Source organism: Trachypithecus francoisi, unplaced genomic scaffold, assembly GCF_009764315.1.
Source record: "Trachypithecus francoisi isolate TF-2019V2 unplaced genomic scaffold, Tfra_2.0 Lachesis_group0, whole genome shotgun sequence".
NCBI lineage: Eukaryota > Metazoa > Chordata > Mammalia > Primates > Cercopithecidae > Trachypithecus > Trachypithecus francoisi.
Genome location: NW_022681453.1, coordinates 3,505,740 through 3,527,540, shown reverse-complemented (window position 1 = coordinate 3,527,540; position 21,801 = coordinate 3,505,740). Strand labels below are relative to the sequence as shown.

The 21,801-nt window shown below is 46.2% G+C and overlaps 1 protein-coding gene across 1 annotated transcript in view; it reads right to left on the bottom strand.

Annotated features, from left to right (window-relative positions):
- LOC117084538 overlaps positions 1-21,546 on the bottom strand; it is a 34,619-nt gene extending 13,073 nt beyond the window's left edge. The window contains exons 1-2 of the mRNA XM_033213281.1: positions 21,406-21,546; positions 19,885-20,201 (exon numbers count right to left, since the gene is read on the bottom strand). Coding sequence (XP_033069172.1) covers positions 19,885-20,201; positions 21,406-21,546 — 458 coding nt within the window. The remainder of the gene's footprint in view (positions 1-19,884; positions 20,202-21,405) is intronic.
- Positions 21,547-21,801: the final 255 nt, after the last annotated feature.

The window sequence follows — 21,801 nt, the reverse complement described above, 5'->3', positions numbered from 1 at the left end:
TTAGCATTTATTTCCTGTCTCTCCCCACTAGAATGCAAGCTGCGGGGGAACTGTACCCCTGGGGCCTGGTAAGTGCTCAATGACCACTTTTTCAAGGACCACATTTCCATAATATTAAAATGTATTGTGAAAGGGAACAGCAGTGAATTCCTGTTGTCTGCACTGGCCATGTGTTACATGAGCATGTGCCTCTACGTGTGTAATTGAGTCTCTCTGTGCCTCACTTTCCTTATCTGTTAAATGGGAGTTACAATATTATCACCTCCACAAAGTTATAGAAATTAAATCACAGGTGCGGATTGTGCCTGGCAGGCAGCAAGCACTCGGTGAGTGTTAGCTATCTGCTATTAACTATTATTTTGCTATGGAGATGGGTGGGGACCATGTAAAAATGCAAGGCTTCAAAAGTAGACAACAACCCTCTGACTTGGGGTTCACACCTGATGTGTCACAAGATGGGCTTTGGACCTTCCAGATCTGAGCCACCTTTGGGAGGGTCGCCTGAAGAGAAGCTAGGCACTCCTGCTCAGCATGATTGGCAAGGTCCTTATGCCAGCACTAGTGCCCAGAAGGTGCAGGCAGTTCCAGCTGTTGCCACAACTGCTGCCTAGACTATTGGCCTATCAGGACAGTGTTGGGAGACCAGGGGTTGCACGAGAACCAGCTTTTAAAAACAGCATTGAAGATAAAATGGCAAATAAAGACTAAAAGTTTTCAGAATCCTTGTCTCAGAAGGTTCTAGGCTGATCTGAAGGTTCTAAAACACAGACACGAGTCTTTTCTTGCTTGAAATTATCCTGTTTTTCACTTTCCTTGCCAACTAGAAGTTATTTTATTTGCCATATAACTACTTTTCCAATGCTGTCTAAAACCATGCTTGTAATTAATACATTTGGAAACAATAATTAATGTGATGGCTATATCAATTTAAAATAAAAATAAAGGTTTCTATGTAATTTCTGTAATTAAGGAAATTAATATCTTACTTAACAGACTCACTTCCAGAACTGCTGTCATAACTGTTGTCCTCTCTTAAATGAAAACAAAGGTCAGGAAATGCACACACTGAATAAAGAGTAGAAATGATTTATTTTAAAAAATCATACATTTTGTAAAACAGATCCAAACTCAATTTCTTTTCTAAATTTTCACTGAGTCCACAACCAGTCTGTTTCACATCAAAGGAGCTTGTTCTTCTTTGAAAATGGATAACAGAAAATTTAATTGTTTGAATTTGAGCTCAAATCACAAGTCTGGCTTTAATACTAATTCGTTTTGTGTCACCCAAGTCCTACCCAGCCTTGACTCGGCCCTGCTCCTCCAGTCTTACCCCTCTACCCGCACATCTAGAAGGCTCACATGCACCACTTCAATAATACAACCTTGCAGAAAGCTGGAGTGGGAATGCCATTTCTCCACTGGCCTTCTCATTCTTCTCTGTCATCCCACCTCCCACTGCTAATGCCCGAGGCCCCACTGCCCACTCCCAGCCTCCTTTCCATGTTGAGAACCCAGGGAGGGCATCTAACCTACTCCCCAATCTGCAAGTCTAATCTCCACCTCCAGAAGCACCCGACATCTCTCCTACTCGATCTCACAGGTGCGCCCATGCACAGGCCTGCCCAGCACAAGCGCATGGCCTCACTCCCACGCCGCCTTCTTTCCCTGACACAGCCTCACCCTCCACTCAGGCTCAGGATTAAATAAGGAAATATAGGGAAAGATATGAGCCCTATTCTCAAATATTTCCCTCCCTCCATATAACTATAGACAACCAAAACCAAGGATCGGCAATTGTTACATGGAGGAAGGAGAAAGATTTGAACTAACAAAGAGAACAATAATAATAGCAGCTAATAGCAGCATATTTTTTCTTTTTTGAGACAAGATCTCACTATGTTGCCCAGGCTGAACTCAAAGAACTCCTAGGCTCAAGAGATCCTCCTGACTTAGCCTCAGAAGTAGCTGGAACTACAGGTAGGCAAAGTGCACACGGCTAGTAGCAGATTTTTGTGAGTGCCCACTATGTGCTAGGCACTGTCCATATATCCTCATTTACATATATGACTAATATGCATATATTTATGTGAGTCTACATAAGCACAAGCACTTCACATATATCTCAATAATGGGGGTGGGGCTCAACTAACGAGCTGAAGGCTTTAAGAGCAAAAATTGAGGTTTTAGAGGGAAGGAATTCTGCCTCGACTTTAGCATCAATTCTTGCCCACTTCCTGCCTGTCCTGCACATTTCAGACTTGCCAGTCCCCACAATCACACAGGCCAATTCCTTGAAATGAATCTTTTCTATATTTTCCATATAAATGCATATGTTTCTCTACAGAACCCTGATACATACAGGGGAAATCTGGAAATGGATTATCTGCAGCAGCAGGAGGAAGAGGAAGAGAGGCACAAGTGGCCCTGTGATGGTTAATATTACGTGTTGGCTTGACTGGCGTACAGTGCCTGACCCCTGCCAGGCACCAGGAAGCTTCAGGGAGAACATGCGCTTGCTCAGTTAATGAGGTCAAGTCCTCTAAGCCCCTCTGCCCTGCACCAGGTAAAAGATCAGAACAGGACACTGGGAAGGGTCCAGAGAAGCATCTCCACCTGACTCCCCAGGGGGCAAGGTGGACTGGAGGTAGGTGACAAGGTTTGGCTCCCGAACTGGCACTGGCCAAAAACAAATAGACCAGCAGGGCCAAGCGACATGGCAGAAGACCAGGTGGGGGACTCGGTCACCACTTTCAAACATTCCCAAAGTCATAGTAAGCATCAAGAGACCACTTACTAGGGTCTCACTGCTAAGAGTAAAAAGAGATTGTGTATGCAAATAATTAGAAAAATCAGAAATAACTAATGTTTAAACAAAACCTAAAACTGCAATACTTCAAGACCTTTGGGCTCATAGTCTGCCTGACACATAGGAAGTGGACAGGATGGCTCAGAGCATGCCGAGGACCTCACCTGACCTCCTGCAAGCCAGTTCTTCTCAGGACAAAGTGGACTTTTCCACAAGTTGACCATTAGCAATATTATAACAAACTGCACTTCAACTGTCTTGCACAAATTATCACAGCTCCACACCAATGCAGTCTTAAAATGAGACTGGCCAGTGGCTCACGCCTGTCATCCCAGCACTTTGGGAGGCTGAGGTGGGCGGATCACCTGAGGTTGGGAGTTCAAGACCAGCCTGACCAAAATGGAGAAACCCCATCTCTACTAAAAATACAAAATTAGCCGAGCATGGTGGTGCATGCCTGTAATCCCAGCTACTCAGGAGGCGGAGGCAGAAGAATCGCTTGAGCCCAGGAAGCAGAGGTTGCAGTGAGACAAGATCATGCCATTGCACTCCAGCCTGGGCAACAAGAGTAAAACTCCGTCTCAAAAAAAAAAAAAAGAGAGAGAGAGAAAGGCATCCTACATCAACATTTCCAAGATGTGTACCCTTTTGATCTGGCAATTCTGCCTAGAAGTTCATCTGAGGAAGTGGCCAGGAGAGCACAAATACACACATTCACAGATGCTCATCACAGTGTCACTTTAAGGACTTAAACAGAAACTCTGTGAATTATAAGATCATTGAAGAGCTGTGACTTTAACCTCTCCACCTTACCTCCTCCCTAGATTCCTCTAGGAACAGAAAAATACAGGTTCCTCAAGAATTATTAGAATACATACATAAAACTTACGGACACGGAAGATGCTCACTTCATATGAGGTATGCACCATGGCCCCATTGTAGAGCCTTCTTTCATTTTAAACAGCATTACTGGCCGGGCACAGTAGCTCATACCTGTAATCCCAGCACTTTGGGAGGCCAAGGCAGGTGGATCACGAGGTCAGGAGATGGAGACCATCCTGGTTAACACCGTGAAACCCTGTCTCTACTAAAAATACAAAAAAATTAGCCGGGTGTGGTGGCGGGTGCATGTAGTCCCAGCTACTCAGGAGGCTGAGGCAGGAGAATGGTGTGAACTCGGGAGGCGGAGCTTGCAGTGAGCCAAGATCCCACCACTGCACTCCAGCCTGGGTGACAGAGCAAGACTCTGTCTCAAAAAAAAAAAAAAAAAAAAAAAATACAAAAAGTTAGCCGGGCGTGGTGGTGCATGCCTGTAATCCCAGCTACTGGGGAGGCTGAGGCAGGAGAATTGCTTGAACCTGGGAGGTAGAGGTTGCAGTGAGCGGAAATGGCACCATTGCACTCCAGCCTGGGCAAGAAGAATGAAACTACATCTCAAACAATACTACTACTACTACTAATAATAAATAAATAAACAGCATTACTGCGGCTGGCCACACAGGAACCTGGAAGAGTCTACAGCATTGTTAGGTGCTCATTATCTATGGGCAGAAGAAATACATGTGATCTTTCTTTTCTTCTTACATTATTCCACATTTCCTGAACTTCTGCAAATCATATAAATAACTTAGAAACCACAATAAACAAAGTTATTGTTGTGCATCTGCAGGTGTCTCCTAAATGTTATAAGCCCTAAGATTACCCATAAGGGTAACAGAGTACTGAGAGGCTTCAATATCATCAAATTCATAAATACATCAAACAATATATTTATGAATAGACGTATTTCCAAAACAGCCTCCCTCACCTTTTCTAGAACTAAGATTTTGATCTATAAAGACTTACTTCTCCATTGCCTTCAATTAGACCAACCTGCAGAAAAGAATAATAATCATAAGTACAATATCTAGAAGAACTGCAAGGCAAAGGTTAGCAAAATCATCCTTGTCAAACATTTCTATAAAATATCAGAAGCAGATACATGACTGACATGCAAACTCCACCAACAACCAGAAGAACGCCTAAGTCTTTGGAGCAGTGCTGAAACTGTGGTTACTTCCAGTTACCAAAATACCACAGTCTTCCAGAAAATGGTGGAGAATCCATTAAACATCAAGAAAGTTTTCATAACAGAGGAAAATTTTCAAAAATAGAATGTTAAATGAAAAGTACCATAGGTTTATAATATAGAATATGAACACATAGGCAAGCATCCTAAGAAGGAATCTTAGAGGAACTGTCAGCCTTATCTGGCATCTCCAGAAATGCCAGCCAAGACCTTCCATTATCTCCCTATTCTAAGGGAAATGTTAGTTCCCAGGAGCAGGGCTCTTCCACGGATCCACAACCCAAGAGGACGCCTCAGAGGCGCAAGCTCTGGGAACACCAGGTGGCAGCTACAACCCAGGAGTGTACTTGAGTGCAGTGCACTTGAACACTCCAAGTCAACTGTGGAAACTGTGGAAGGCTCCTTAGCTCAGGCAGTGGGATTGGAGACAAGAATGGGTTTATTGACTTCACAGAGTATAAAACAACCAATTCCAATACACTCAAACACACTCTTTCATAAAAGAAACTAAAGTAACAAATTCAGACCCCATGATGAGACCCCAGATAAATGTTAGGGGTCACCAGCAGTGAAAGGAACTGGCAACAAGTCAGGTGGCCAAGACTGAGCCTGAGAAGGCCACTGAGCAGTTTTCTGGACTTTCTGAAAACTCCATGTTCCTATAAAATATGAGAAAAACAAGAGCTGCCTGTGAGCTCTTGACTATCGCAGGATCACACCCAGTTTGGGCTAGAAAGACCCCCATGAGGGATCCACCACAGCGAAACCAGTTTAACTGCCCTTTACTGAGCCTCTCTGTGCTCCAGGCGCTGCCCCATCCCTCCCACCAGACCTGATGGGAAGCGGGTTAAGGTGGTTTCATGTTGACCATGTGTCCACCGGCTACGCAGACCAATGGCAAGTTGGCACACCAGGTCAGGCACTTGGATGGGTGCCCAAAAGTCTCAAGATCTGACCTTGGAGAGACCAGGTCTAGGAGGCTGCCGGGAAGTCTCCATCACACTGGCCTCAGTCGAGTCACAGGAATGCAGGCTCTGCCATGCCCAGGAGCCTGAGACGCAACTTCAAGGACAACCAGAGCCAGAACACTTGGCCTCACATGGAAGGTGCCTCCTAACCACCACAATTAACGTAGCACCAGCACACGGAGATTAGGTGAGAGTGGGCTCTGGTGCAAAGGTAACAGTTCTGGGGACCTGTAAGCCAGACACTGACCAAAGGTGGATGTGACCTGCTGGATAAGGGCAGCGGGAAAAGCCGGAAGGAAAGGCCACAAGATTAAGAGCAGGTAGTAAGACCAGGTGAGTGAGACCTGGTGGGTGAAGCTAGATGGATAGAGCACCAGGTTAAGATGAGGTGGTTAAAGCAAAGTGGGCAAGGTCAGGAGAGTAAGACTGGGTGAGTATGACTAAGGGGCAGATAAGGCTAAGTAGGAACTCTAGGTTAAGGTAATGTGGTTGGCCAAAAGCTAATGCCAGGTAAGGCCAAATCACTAAGACCAAGAGATCAAAACCGGGTGGATAATACCAGGTGGGTAAGCACAGTGGGTAAGACCATGAGGTTAAGACCAGGTGAGTAACACCAGGTGGTTAATAGAAATAGGCTGGTAAGGCAAGGAGGTTAAGGCCTGGTGAGTAAGAACAGGTAAGTAAGACCAGGGGGACAAGTCAGGAAGCTATGGCCAGATCGGTAAAACCAGAAGGTTAAGGCCACTAGTTGGGTAAGGACCAGCAGGTACAACCAGAAGTGGAAAGCTAAGTCTGAAGGCCAGATGTAAAGGTCAGGTGTGTAAAGTATGATGACTAAGACCAGGTAAGTAAACTAGGAGGATAATGTAAGTCAGTGAAACCATGCAAATACGGCCAGTAGGGAAAGCCCGATCTGTGTAGTGAGAGTCAGAGATCACACTTTAGAGCCAGAAGGTTGGGCTCAGATTTTAGTTTCATCTTTTCCTAGATGACTACTTGAGCAAGTAGAGTAGCTTCTCAGAGGTTCTTTGTCCATCACATAGTGATAAGGCCGGGTGCAGTGCCTTATACCTGTAATCGCATGCTTTGGGAGGCCAAGGTGAGCAGATCATTTGAGCCCAAAAGTTTGAGACCAACCTGAGCAACATAGCAAAACTCCATCTCTAACAACAACCACCACCCCATAGTGATAATGTGTCCAGAATTGGTGGGTTCTCGGTCTCGCTGACTTGAGGAATGAAGCTGCAGACCCTCGCGGTGAGTGTGACACTTCTTAAAGATGGTGTGTCCGTAGATTGTTCCTTCAGATGTTCAGATGTGTCCGCAGTTTTTTTACTTCTGGTGGGTTCGTGGTCTCGCTGACTTCAGGAGTGAAGCTGCAGACCTTAGCGGTGAGAGTTACAGCTCTTAAAGGCGGCACATCTGGAGTTGTTCATTCCTCCCCGTGGGTTCGTGGTCTCATTGGCTTCAGGAGTGAAGCTACAGACTTTTATGATGATTGTTACAGCTCATAAAGGTGGCATGGACCCAAAGAATGACCAGCAGCAAAATGTATTATGAAAAGAGAAAGAACAAACCGTGCACAACATAGAAGGGGACCCAACCGGGATGCGGTCCCCTGACTACGACAACCTGCTTTTATTCCCTTATCTGACCCCACCCACATCCTGCTGATTGGTCCGTTTTGCAGAGAGCTGATTGGTCTATTTTACCGAGAGCTAATTGGCCCATTTTGACAGAGTGCTGACTGGTGCCTTTACAATCCCTGAGCTAGACACAGAGTGCTAGACAGAAAAGTTCTCCAAGTCCCCACTAGGTTAGTTAGATACAGAGTACTGATTGGTGTATTTACAAACCTTGAGCTAGACACAGGGTGCTGATTGGTGTATTTACAATCCCTTAGCTAGACATAAAGGTTCTCCAACTCCCTACTAGACTCTGGAGCCTAGCTGGCTTCACCTAGTGGATCCCGCACGGGGGCTGCAAGTGGAGCTGCCTGCCAGTCCCGCACCATGCACCCGCACTCTTCAGCCCCTGGGCAGTCGATCAGACTGGGTGCCAGCGCAGGGGGCAGCACTCCTCAGGGAGGCTCAGGCATGGTGGGCTGCAGGTCGGGAGCCCTGCTCTGCTGGGAGGCAGCTGAGGCCCAGCAAGAATTCAAGCACAGAGCTGGCAGGCCGGACTGCTGGGCGACCCAGAGCACCCTCTGCAGCTGCTGGCCTGGGTGCTAAGCCCCTCACTGCCCAGGGCCAGCAGCGGCTGCCAGCCACTCTGAGTGCAGGGCCTGCCAAGCCTGCGCCCACCTGGAACTCATGCTGGCCTGCAAGCGTCCCGCACAGCTCCGGTTCTTGCCCACACCTCCCTCTGGGCCTTGCCCAGCTCAGAGAGGGGCTCCCACAGTGCCCTGGTGGGCTGCAGGGCTCCTCAAGCACCTCCAGGGTGGATGCCGAGGCCGAGCAGGCACCAAGAGTGAGGGCTGCTAGCATGTTGTCACCTCTCAATAAGAGGGTTTGTTAGGGAAATATGTTATTTAATTAGGAGAGGCAGTTAAACCACTAGCTTAGTTCTGTAAATGCTGAGTCAATTCCAGATTGGAGAATGATTTAGGCAAAGATGGTGAGGAGATTAGAAAGCTCTTAGGCAATGGTTGTCGATGGTAAGTAAGCTCATGTCCCAGTTTGAAACATGAAGCACTGTGAAACTATGAGAGGACAGAAAAATAAGACTTCGGAAAAATGGAGGTGAGGGGCTAGAAGCCTCAATGAAGCAGTAAAACAGGGTCTGGAGGGCGGGGCTGGTAGCAAAAGAAAAGAAGATGTGCGATTCCAGATGAGGATTCCCAAGGTCGAAGTTTCAGTTACCACTCAAGCAATCTAACCCTTCTAATTGTCATCATTTTATATCTTGATATTGTATATTATGAATTAATACAACTTTTTAATTTAAAAAGTTTTCTTTTACTTATTTTTGTTGTTGTTGTTGAGACGGAGTCTCGCTCTGTCGCCCAGGCTGGAGTGCAGTGGCCAGATCTCAGCTCACTGCAAGCTCCGCCTCCCAGGTTCAGGCCATTCTCCTGCCTCAGCCTCCTGAGTAGCTGGGACTACAGGCGCCCGCCACCTCGCCCGGCTAGTTTTTTGCATTTTTTTAGTAGAGACGGGGTTTCACTGTGTTAGCCAGGATGGTCTTGATCTCCTGACCTCGTGATCCGCCTGTCTCGGCCTCCCAAAGTGCTGGGATTACTGGCTTGAGCCACCGCGCCCGGCCTAAAAGTTTTCTTAAAGGAAACTGATATTAATGATTCACTTTTAAAATTATGAAGTTTGCCAGGTGCAGTGGCTCACACCTGTAATCCTAGCACATTGGGAGACAGAGGCAGCAGGATGGCTTCACACCAAGATTCAGGAATAGCCTGGGCCCCCTAGCAAGACCTCCATCTCTACAAAAAATAAAAATTAGCCTGGTGTGGTGGTGTGTACCTGTAGCCAGCTACTTGGAAGGCTGAAGCAGGAGGATCTCTTGGGCCCAGGAGTTTAAGGCTGCAGTAAGCTATGATTGCACCACTGCACTCCAGCCTGGGCAACAGAGTGAGACCATGTCTCAAAAACTAACAACATAAAATAGTTATATTGAAGTGTATCCAGAGAAACCAGTGGAATTTAAATTACTTTTGGTTGAAATGGATTCTGAGGAAATTATATGGACAGAAAACTGAGATAATGTAAGTTGTATCTTGAATAAGAACTCTGATTTTGGCTGGGCATGGTCACTTACACTTGTAATCTCAGAACTTTGGGAGGCTGAGGCAGGAGGATCACTTGAGCCCAGGGGTTCAAGGCCAGCCTGGGCAACATAGAGAGACCCCCATCTCTAAAAAAATTTTTAAATAAATAAATAAACTCTAATTTGTGGGGTGGGGTGGGTAGAGCTGGGGACAGAGGAGTAAAAATCATAATTGTTCCATCACTCTAACATTTAAAGATTTGACTAAGCAAAACAAAAGCCCCAGCTGCTGGAGCAGAGGTGCCAGCTCTGGTTCCACAGGCACCCACAGCCCGAATCCCTGGAGGTCAGTGAGGTGCACAGCTAGTGTGGGAACACTTCAAATAGTCCGTGTGCTCAGCCAGGAGTGGAACCGGTTTGGTTTGTCTGTTTTAGCGGTACAGAAGCTTGATTGATGTGATTTCTGCATCCTTTACATTTTGGATCATATTTCACGTTTTTCCCAGTAAGTAACACACACAGCCCAGTGGTGGTTATCATATCATTCTGAAAAGCATCACAAGGGGCTAAGCAGCTGGTCATCAAAGGAGTTTTAACCCACTCTTCTCTTTCTTCTGTCCTCCAGATTTGTTTGTTTGTTTGTTTTTTGGAGATGGAGTCTTGCTCTGTCGCCCAGGCTGGAGTGCAGTGGTGTGATCTTGACTCACTGCAACTTCCGTCTCCCGGGTTCAAGCAATTCTCCGGCCTTAACCTCCTGAGTAGCTGGGACTACAGGCATGTGCCAACACGCCCGGCTAATTTCTTGTATTTTAGTAGAGACGGAGTTTCACCATGTTGCTTAGGCTGGTCTTGAACTCCTGAGCTCAGGCAATCTGCCCACCTCGGCCTCCCAGTGTTAGGATTACAGGCGTGAGCCACCGAGCCCAGCCCCCATTTTGTTTTTGTTTTTGGAGACAGAGTCTTACTCTGTCACCCAGGCTGGAGTATAGTGGCACAATCTTAGTTGACTGCAACCTCCGCCTCCCTGGTTCAAGCGATTCTTATGCCTCAGCTTCTCAAGTAGCTGGGATTACTGGCTCGCGCCCCAACTCCCAGCTAATTTTTGTATTTGTAGTAGAGATGGGGTTTCACCATGTTGGCCAGGCAGGTCTCGAACTCCTGGCCTCAAGTGATCCACCCACCTCAGCCTCCTAAGTTCCGGTATTACAGATATGAGCCACCGTGCCCAGCCTCTGTCCTCCAGAATTTTTATTTTGCTGCATAAATGTAATGATATCAGGGGTCTGTTAGGTATTCCATACATCTAGTTATCTGAATAACTTTTGAATCATTTTTTAAACTTGTTTCTGTGGTATTCATCAGGTTATATGTGGACAGATGATCTGGTAAGTACTGATAATGATGCAGAAGGAGTGCTCTGCACCAGTCATCCATTGATGACAGTTTTCCAAGACACAGAATTATGATCATTACAGATCATTATTTCCCATCGTGTCTTTATCTTTCAAAAGGAAATGGTTTTTGATTCTCAGTTGTTTTGGAAATCAGCCTTTCCTATGGATGTGACTGATTTTTGCTCTCGATATTTTACTCTTCAATTAGCCACTTTAAAACAGGCCTGTAATTCCAGCACTTTGTGAGGCTGAGGCAGATCACCTGAGGTCAGGAGTTCGAAACCAGCCTGACCAACATGGAGAAACCCCGGCTCTAATAAAAATACAAAATTAGCTGGGCATGGTGGCGCATGCCTGTAATCCCAGCTACTTGGGAGGCTAAGGCAGGAGAATTGCTTGAACCCGGGGGGGTGGAAGTTGCAGTGAGCCAAGATGGTACCACTGCACTCCAGCCTGGGCAACAAGAGCAAAACTCCATCTCAAAAACAAAACAAACAACACCCCCCACCCAAAAAAAAAAAAAAAACAGGCCTATTTATTCGAGCTAAAATTTCTGATCCATAAAGAGTCCTAGTTGGGACATTGTGTTATTTTTATTTTTATTTTTATTTTTGAGACGGAGTCTCACTCTGTTGCCAGGCTGTAGTGCAGTGGCGTGACCTCGGTTCACTGCAACCTCCCCCTTCAGGGTTCAAGTGATTCTTCTGCCTCAGCCTCCCGAGTAGCTGAGACTACAGGCGCCTGCCACCACACCCAGCTAATTATTGTATTTTTAGTAGAGATGGGGTTTCACCACGTTGGCCAGGATAGTCTCGATCTCTTAACCTCGTGATCCACCTGCTTCGGCCTCCCAAAGTGCTGGGATTACAGGCGTAAGACACTGTGCCCGGCCTTAGAATCTTCTTCAATAATTATCAGCACTGTAAGATGTTTCTGGTCTCCACTCTTTTTTCAGGCCTACACCAGTGGCTAATTGAGGCCATGCATCACTATTAAGGTGTCTTCACCAAAAGGAACTATGGAAGTTCTGCATGAAACATAGAAACCTGTTAGAAAAGGAGCTAAATTTCAAACAGAGAATGTGGTGTTCAGTCACAGAGAAGTGTCCAGAAGGAACTCCTGAAGTACTCTTTTCCAAAGTACAGAATGATATAGAAAATTGTTTTAGGTGGAATTCCTGAAAATAAATTTTTAAATGTTTCTTTTTTGACTTCCTTTTCATATGGCAAATTATACCAATGTTCCATTTATATTAGTTATGAATTTGAAAAAATATTGAGGAAATCACATTTCACCTGGCATATGAGTATGGGAAAAGTCATGACAATGGAAGGCAAATGACTTAAGTTTGGGGAACATTTTACTGAGAAGATATATTGGAAAGCAAGTTAAAATCCCAAACTCAGCCACGTGCAGTGGCTCACGCTTGTGTCCCAGCACTTTGGAAAGCTGAGGCAGGAGGATTGTTTGAGCCCAGGAGTTCAAGACCAGCGTGGGCAACACAGGGAGACCTCTGTCTATACAAAAATAAATAAATACTAATTAATTAGCCAGGCATAGTGGCACACACTTGTGGTCCCAGCCACTCGGGAACTTCAGCCCAGGAGTTCAAGGCTGCAGTGAACCATGACCATGCCACTGCACTCCAGCCTGGGCAACAGAGTGAGTGCCTGTCCCTTAAGAGAAAAAAAGATAGATTCAAAATCTGATAACAGTAGGTTTGGGGATGGCCCTGAGGTCTTGGGCTTTTCTTTTCTCTTTTTTTTCTTTCTCTTTGTAGGGAGTCTTGCTCTGTCGCCAGGCTGGAATGCAATGGCGCAATCTCAGCTCACTGCAACCTCTGCCTCCCAGGTTCAAGCGATTCTCCTGCCTCAGGCTCCTGAGTAGCTGGGATTACAGGCACCTGCCACCACACCCAGTTAATTTTTTTTTTTTTTGTATTTTTAGTAGAGACGGGGTTTTGCCATGTTGGCCAGGCTGGTCTTGAACTCCTGACCTCAGGTGATCCACCCGCCTCGGTCTTCCAAAGTGCTGGGATTACAGGCCTGAGCCACTGTGCCCGGCCATATCTTGGATTTTTCATAGGCTCCCTGGGCATCTTTCATAGTGTGGACATTTGAAAGCCAGGAGCAATCTGCCATACATCAGGAAGCCACTAGGTGGCAGGGGCCATCCCTTGGAGCCCATTCTTCAGTATAGAAAGTGGTCAGAGAGGAAACCTGTGAAGTAGGGAAGAGTCCAAGCACACATGTTAAATGCACTTTAATAAATAGTTGCTGCAGATGAAAGAGCGAGAAGAGTTTCTTTCACTTCTTGCTCCCCTCCAGTATTTGAAATAATTCAAGGATCCTTAACTAAAACTCTGCAACCAGGGAGCTGTGCTACCCTGTAGCACAACCAGCTAAAAACGAGCTCAATGATAGGGCTAGTATTTACATGGGGTCAATGGCTTTTATTGGCAGACATTTTATTGGCATATGTGCCCTTTTGTGCAATACAGGAGACAGAGAGGAAAAACCCAAACCAAAGATTTTATTTTTTCTTCTCCTTTTTTTTTTTGCTCTCACTCAATCAACACAGAATACTTCTGTGACCAAATGTGGGGAAGGTTTACCCCAGACACCAAACAATCCATTTTCCAGCAGATTCTCCAGTGGACACTAGCTGGATGTCCTCTAAGTCGACTCAATTTTGACACTCCCTACCTAAAGACAGTGTTAGAGCTCACAGGTTCAGGACTAGTCTCCCAAAACTGACCCCAACTTCAGATACCAGTTGCAGATCTGAGCCTCTAGAACTTCTGAGCCACCAGCTACAAATTAAGGTTACCAGATGCCCCTTCCTAGGTTCAATTAATTTGCTGGAGCAGTTCACAAGAACTCAGGGAAGCACATTTACCAGTTTATTAATAAAGAATATAATAAAGCTTCACCTGACTAGCCTAAAAAATAAAGAATATGATAAAGGATACAGACAAAGAGATCCATGGGATGAAGTTGGCAAGGCTCCCGATCCTAGGAGCTTGTCCCCATGGAGTTGGGGTACACCACCCTCCCAGCATGTACATGTATTCACCAACCCAGGTCTCCAAACCCAGTCCTTTTGAATTTTTTTTTCTTTTTTTTTGACAGAGTCTTGCTCTGTGACCAGGCTGGAGTGCAGTGGCACGATCTCAGCTCACTGCAACCTCCACTTCCCGGATTCAACTGATTCTCCTGCCTCAGCCTCCCAAGTGGCTGGGACTACAGGCTGCACCACCAATCCCAGCTAACTTTTATATTTTTAGTAGAGACAGAGTTTTACCATGTTGGCCAGGATGGTCTGGATCTCTTGATCTAGTGATCCACCCACCCTGGCCTCCCAAAGTGCTGGGATTACTGGTGTGAGCCACCACACCCAGCCTCCTTTTGAATTTCTATGGAAGCTTCCATTTGTAGGCATGATTGATTATATCATTAGCCATTAATGATCAACTCAATTTTCAGCCCCCCTTCCCTCCCTGGAGGTTGGGGGCTGGGGCTGAAAATCTTAACCCTCTAATCAGACCTTGATTTTTCCCACAACGAGCTCCCACCCTGAGGCTATCTAGAGGCCCTCAGCCTCCAGTCACCTCATTAGCACAGAAGATTCCAAGGACTGAAGGACATACGTGTCCGGAAAAGGAAGACCAAATACATATTTCACAATATCACATCGTCCAAGTGTATGACCCTGTACCTAAGAGATAACACATGTTAAAATCAGATACGAAACAGATAGTACCATCCCATGACTTTTCTGTGGAATGTGCTTTTCCTCCAAATGCCAGGAAATGGCGTAACAGAGACTAAAATTCAGAGTGCTTGCTGTTCTGTTTAGTGGCTCCTAAGGTGGTATCAGTGTGTAGAGCTAATATTTTGATAAAGACAGGTGGGCAAGGGCACTATTTGAGATACATGGGATTGTTGGTGCCTGATTTTGTTTTATTCCAACCTAACTAGTTCTGCCTTGTAAAATACTCATTACCTGAATTACCACTGTGAATATTACACTCTAACAATTTATTATTATACAAATATTATCCTTCAGTTTTTGAAATAGTTTAGAAAGCAGTGATATTGGGGGCACTTAAATATATTTTAAAAGTGGTTAGGCTAGGCGCTGTGGCTCACGCCTGTAATCCCAGCACTTTGGGAGGCCAAGGCGGGTGGATCACCTGAGGTCAGGAGTTCGAGACCAGCCTGCCCAACATGATCGAACACCGTCTCTACTAAAAATGCAAAAATTAGCTGGGCGTGGTGGTGCATGCCTGTAATCACAGCTACTCAGGAGGCTGAGGCAGGAGAATCGCTTGAACCCGGGAGGCAGAGGTTACAGTGAGCCATGATCATGGCACTGCACTCCAGAGCGAGACCCCATCTAAAAAAAAAAAAGTAAATAAATGTGGTTACAGTAACCAATCATGGTGTACTTTTTTATTTTATTTTATTTTATTTATTATTATTATTATTATTTTTGAGACAGAGTCTCACTCTTGTCATCTAGGCTGGAGTTCAACGACGCAATCTTGGCTCACTGCAACCTCCGCCTCCCAGGTTTAAGTGATTCTTGTGCCTCAGCCTCCTGAGTAGCTAGGATTACAGGCACTTGCCACCACACCCAGCTAATTTTTTATATTTTTAGTAGAGATGGGGTTTCATCATGTTGGCCAGGCTGGTCTTGATCTCCTGACCTCAGGTGATCTGCCCGTCTCAGCCTCCCAAAGTCCTGGGATTATAGGCATGAGCCACCACCCCTAGCCTATTTATTTATTTTTTGAGACAGTCTTGCTCTGTTAGCCAGGCTGGAGTGCAGTGGTGCAATCTTGGCTCACTGCAACCTCTGCCTCCCAGGTTCAAGTGATTCTCCTGCCTCAGCCTCCCAAGTAGCCGGGATTACAGGCATGCACCATCAGGCCCAGCTAATTTTTGTATTTTTAGTAGAGATGGAGTTTCACCATGTTGGTCAGGTTGGTCTCAAACTCCTGATCTCAGGTGATCTTTTTTAAGTAAGAAGATATTTTCTTTTCTTTTTTTTTTTTTTTTGAGACGGAGTCTCGCTGTGTCCCTCAGGCTGGAGTGCAGTGGCGCGATCTCGGCTCACTGCAAGCTCCGCCTCCCGGGTTCCCGCCATTCTCCCGCCTCAGCCTCCGAGTAGCTGGGACTACAGGCGCCCGCCACTGCGCCCGGCTAGTTTTTTGTATTTTTTAGTAGAGACGGGGTTTCACCGTGTTAGCCAGGATGGTCTCGATCTCCTGACCTCGTGATCCGCCCGCCTCGGCCTCCCAAAGTGCTGGGATTACAGGCTTGAGCGATATTTTCATTATACATGTCTATAAGTGACTGAAGTGGTCAGAGGAGATACTGAATTCCTCATTTACTTTTAGATGAAGCAAAGACTAACACCCTGCCCTCCCACCCAAATAGATACTAAGTTGAATATTCTTTCTGGGAACCTGGAGAAAAAGTGGATAAAAATCACTACTGCCAGGTCAGGCATAGTCACGCCTATAATCCCAGCACTTTGGGAGGCCAAGGTGGGCGGATCACGAGGTCAGGAGATTGAGACGACCCTGGCTAACACAGTGAAACCCCGTTTCTATTAAAAATACAAAAACTTAGCCAGGCATGCTGGCGGATGCCTGTAGTCCCAGCTACTTGGGAGGCTGAGGTAGGAGAATGGCATGAACCCGGGAGGCAGAGCTTGCAGTAGCCAAGATCGCGCCACTGCACTCCAGCCTGGGCGACAGAGCGAGACTCTGTCTCAAAAAGAAAAAAAATAAAATCACTACTGCCAATGTGGCACTGTAGATTAGCAATACTGATGATATCCAATGGAGGACAACAGATGTTATCATGTGCAAGTTTAGGATGCTGAAGAAGTGACAAGAAAAGGATCAGAGCCTTGCCACAACACAGAATTTATGTAAGTACTTGAAAGACATCATCTCTCTTGAAGTCCAAGATGTGCTGGAAGGTGAGCAGGAAATAAACTTAGTCATTTTATTTGGAATCAAGCTGTGTCTTTTGGGAATAACAAATGCATAGTACAGAATGTGTTGCTTGGTTATTTATAAGCTTTGGTTCAGAGAGTTAATGCAAATGAACAGTAAGCAAGGGGTTGCCATCCTCTTAGTAAGGATGGTGTGTGCAGCTGAGTCAGAGGAAGGGTTGGAAGCCCAGTCCCAGTGCTGGCTAGCTTTGGGAGTGTAAGCAAAGTCTCAACCTAACTTGAAGCCTCTCTGTTCCCATCTGTGAAATGGGTACAAACCCCCCATGATCTGGGCTGTGGTGAGAATAAAAGGAGGCCATGCACGTCAAGATCCAGGCGGTTGTCAGGCTCAGTAAGGGAGCAGTCATGTCACTCTGGTACTTGAGACCGGGCTGGTAACATTAAGCCTTCTGGGCCCTCTGGGGCACTGAAGCATGGATCATGGGGACCACTGGGTGGCGCCAGAGATGCTCAACAGGCAAAGAGGGGACGGGAGAAAGCAGAGCCCAGGCAGGGCTGGAGCGAGTGGATCCTGGTCTTGATCCAGAAAACCACAGGGTTCCTTGTCTTGGTTTTCAACCACTTCCTTCTGTGTGTGTGTGTATGGATGTAGAACACTGTTATAACCAAGCTCAAAACAATGCAAAACTTTGATTATATATGTTGTTACCATGGTTAACAAATGTATTCTTCTGTCTGAGAATCCTCAGTAGTACAGAGAGAGGTTTTGCACTTAGAATTCTATTTAGACTTTTTATTCCTTGAAGCATGTAAAAGTACATAAACACCCCAAAAGGTTATATCAGAAGTCAAAGCATTATGATCTCTCTGGATGCTTTTCAGACATGGTGGGCGAGCGTTCTGAACACTCGCCCCTGGCCAGCTTTGCCTGGAGAGCTACTGAGATTTTCTACCATCTAGTCTTGGGATGCTGAAGCCTCAAGAGGTTAGGAATGAATGCAATTCTCACCCATCTGGCAATGTTGGTATGCAAACCTTGGTTGCTTTGGTTGGTATGAGACCACCGCATCCTACTGGAGAAGTTATTTTCTTGTCTTTCACCAGGGAATCATTTACTCTTGTAGTGGGGGAGGAATGCTACTGAGAAAGAGCTTTCAAAGAACCAAGGAAAAACTTCCTTCTCTTCTTCTTCTTCTCCTTCTTCTTCTTCTTTTTCTTTTAGTAGAGACAGGGTTTTTGCCCTCCAGGTTGCAGCACAGTGGCAAATTATACTCACTGTACCCTGGAACTCCTGGGCTCAAGGAGTCCTCAAGTCTCCCAAGCAGCTAGGAGTACAGGTGCATGTCACTTCTTAAAGGAGACTTGCCACAGAGAACAATGGGCCACACTGGCTTTTGTTAATTGGTGAAATGATTTTGTTGGTCCATATAGATACTGCTACTCTATGGAGCAACAAAACCATTTCACCAATTAAATTAACCACCCAGCATCATGCATGTGGTGATTAACAACTTGGATATATTTTGCTTAAGCTATTTTAAGAATTCCTAAATTATGGATAAAGTGAAGAAAAATAAACCTGCCTTTTGATACTGCTCATGTATCCTCTTTGTATCATTATTTACTTACAAGCCTTTTTTTTTTTTTTTTGAGACAGAGTCTTGCTCTGTTCCCCCAGGCTGGAGTGCAGTGGTGTGATCTTGGCTCACTGCAACCCCCGCCTCCTGGGTTCAAGCGATTCTCCTGCCTCAGCCTCCCTAGTAGCTAGGATTACAGGCATGTGCCACCAAGTCTGGCTAATTTTTGTATTTTTAGTAGAGAAGGGGTTTCGCCATGTTGGCCAGGCTGGTCTCGAGCTCCTGACCTCAGGTGATCTGCCTACCTTGGCCTCCCAAAATGTTGGGATTACAGGTGTGAACCACTGCGCCCAGCCACAAGTCATATTTTAAAGCATCTTGTTCCTTAGTTGTAATTCCCTTGGCTTTTAGCAACAGTTGGTTTTGACCCCAGCTCCCTGGTGCTTGGACCTCCAGATCCACCCTGGAGCCTACATGTGGATTTACATCTAATATGTTACAATCCTGATGTAAATCACCAGGAGGAAGACTGGTGTTAGCCATCCTTACTCTGCGCAATGCTATTCTTGCTGTTGCTTTTACCTCTGGCAGGAGTTTCCTTTTCACAAGGGAGAAGGCTCTATGCATTTATAGCAGTGTTTTATTTTCCAGCAAGCTTAGAAATCTACAAGATGGCTCCGCTGCTTATAAAAACCGCTGCAGAGAAGGGCTTGGACTAGTTTTAGAGTGTTAAATTTCTCCTTAGCCATGGAAGTCACTTGTGAAAGGAAATCTTACCTGGAACCTGCGTTAGAGAAGCATTCAAAAGTAGGGATGCTCTGGTGGGGCCATTGATGGGAGAGGATTTTGAGGGGTTACTGAGGATCCCTGTGGGGTCCCTGACCTGCTCCTGGCAGGGTAGCTTGGAAACCAGCAGATGAGGTGACTACTTGAGTCTCTTGAAGCTGTGGTCCAGGAGTGTGTTTCTAAGACATTTGCAACCTAATGGGAAGTAAACCACTTTCCCATCAGCTGTGGTATGTTTTGTTGGCACATTGTTTCTGAAGGGTAATAACCACATAATCCCAAGCCAAAGATATTTAAATTATTTTAAATCAAGAGGCTTGTGAATTTTGGATTTCCCTCATTACAAGCATGTATAATTATTTTAAGCCAAACAGACATGTGATATTTCACTTTTTACCTTTTTTTTTTTTTTTTTTTTGGTATTTGGGAATCATTTTCTTTTCAAAGACTAAGGACTTTCTTGTTTATTCCTAGATTAGAAACAGAGCCGGGGATGTGGGGGTACTGAAAGGGCATAGCCTGTCCTTTTGGCGGGACCGTGGGACCCAGCCGCCCTTTCTCCTCCGTGGCTCCCCAGCCAGGAGGCTGCGCTTACCTGCTCCGCGCGACCTCTGCGGCGTGGGGGCTCTTAGCTCTGTCGCTGCAGGTGGTGCTTGTGCTGCGAATGGCTGCGGGAGGGGCTCGCGTGCCCAGCGCTGCACCGCGAGGCGACCAACCGCTGACATGTGGGGCGACTGGATGGACAGGAAGACTCGGCGCGCTTTTGTAGCCGCCAGTAGGGGCAGCCTGGGCTCCCTGAACCAAGCGCGCGTGGGCGGCGGCCCTGTCCTGGTGCACTGACCGGCCAGCGCGCAGCCTGATGAGAGCACTTGTGAGCCTTGGGATCGCCTGGGCTGCTTCTTGGCGCTCTGCCTAGGGGGAACCGGCTTGGTGACAGCAGGGCCGGAGCTTCTCTGAAGTGGAAGGGTGCTAGGCTTTGAATGGCTTTCCCTCAAAACTCATGCGAAAATTCAATCCGTATTAGAGGTGTAGCCTTCAGGAGGTGAGTAGGCTGGAGGGTTCAGCTCTTGTGAATGTCTGAGTGTTCTTGTAAAAGAGCTTGAGGGAGGGAGTTTTGTTCTTGTGTGCTTCTGCTCTCTGCCACCTGAGGAGACTTCACCTTGAGCTTGGACTTCCCAGACTTCAGAAGCTGTGAGAAATAAATTCCTGGTTTGTTGTTGTTGTTTTGTTTTTTACAAATTACCCAGTCTTGGGTGCTTTGTTATTACAGCACACAAAGACTGAGACAAAGGGCCAGCACCATTCTGGACAGGACAAGAGAGCTCCTGTCACCCCGATTGGAGATGGACACTCCTGCAGCTGGACTTTTCTCATTTGGGGACCACACGGTGCACAGGCATTCCCTGGTTCACTTCCTGGGATCTGTAAATCCCCTGAAATACTATGCCAGGTTTTACGTCTAAATGCAAGTGCCTGGAATGAGGGACAAAAGTTTTTATCCAATTCAACATCTGTGACACCCCCCACTGCCCACTTTCCACCTCCACCCCTACCCGCCAACCCGCCCCCCCCCCCCCCCCCCCCCCCGCCAAACCTGTAAATATGATGGATTAAACCATAGTACCCAAACTTGGCTGCACACTAATCACCCAGGGAGTTTTTAAAAGCTGGAAGCCCCTAGTGGAAGCCCAGATCACTTAACTCAGTGGGATGGGACCCCAGCCATTAGTGTTTTAAAAGATTCACGGGTGATTCCATTACATAGGAAAGAGTTGGCACCACTGCCCTCACTGAACACTATGTGCTTTTACGTTTTTTTCAGCTAGATTGTTCGCTTCTCTGCCTTTTTCGTGAGGTGATGGGTGTCGCAGTATCTAGCCCAGCTCGGAGACACACACTACATATTTGCTGCATGAAGGAGGCAAAGGCAGAGCACAAGATAGGTCATCTAACTTGCAGGCCCCTCTTTGTGGTGTCTAAAATTCTTGCTGGGCTGAAATACCACTGACTTCATGGAAATGGCTTCATGTAATGTTTGAAGCTAACAAAATGAGTCATTACTCCCTGATGGGACATCTGTCTTTTAGCCTCTCCAGAATGCACCTGCCTGCGTTACTGTGGTTGAGAGGTCTGGGATGGCATTTGGGTATACACCATTAGAGTCATAACCCCTGTGGTTCCAACACCTGTGAGTCCAGCACCGGGATGAATACCGTATATTCTGAAATAGATCTGGCCTGGCACTATCCTGGGCCATGTTCTCCTGTTGAACATGAACAAAAACAATTTCCCACAGCACCATTAGACAAAACTCCTCCGACCAGGATGGATCTAGACCAGAATAAGACCACTGCAACATCATATCTGAAAACAGACAAAGTATAAACATTGTTCAAGCCACAAAAAAACACACATGTACACACAAATATAGCAGTTGTCTTGGCTGATAGAACTGGCTGCTGCTTCATTGCCAGTTATAGCTTTTATTTTGAGACAGAGTCTCACTCTGTCA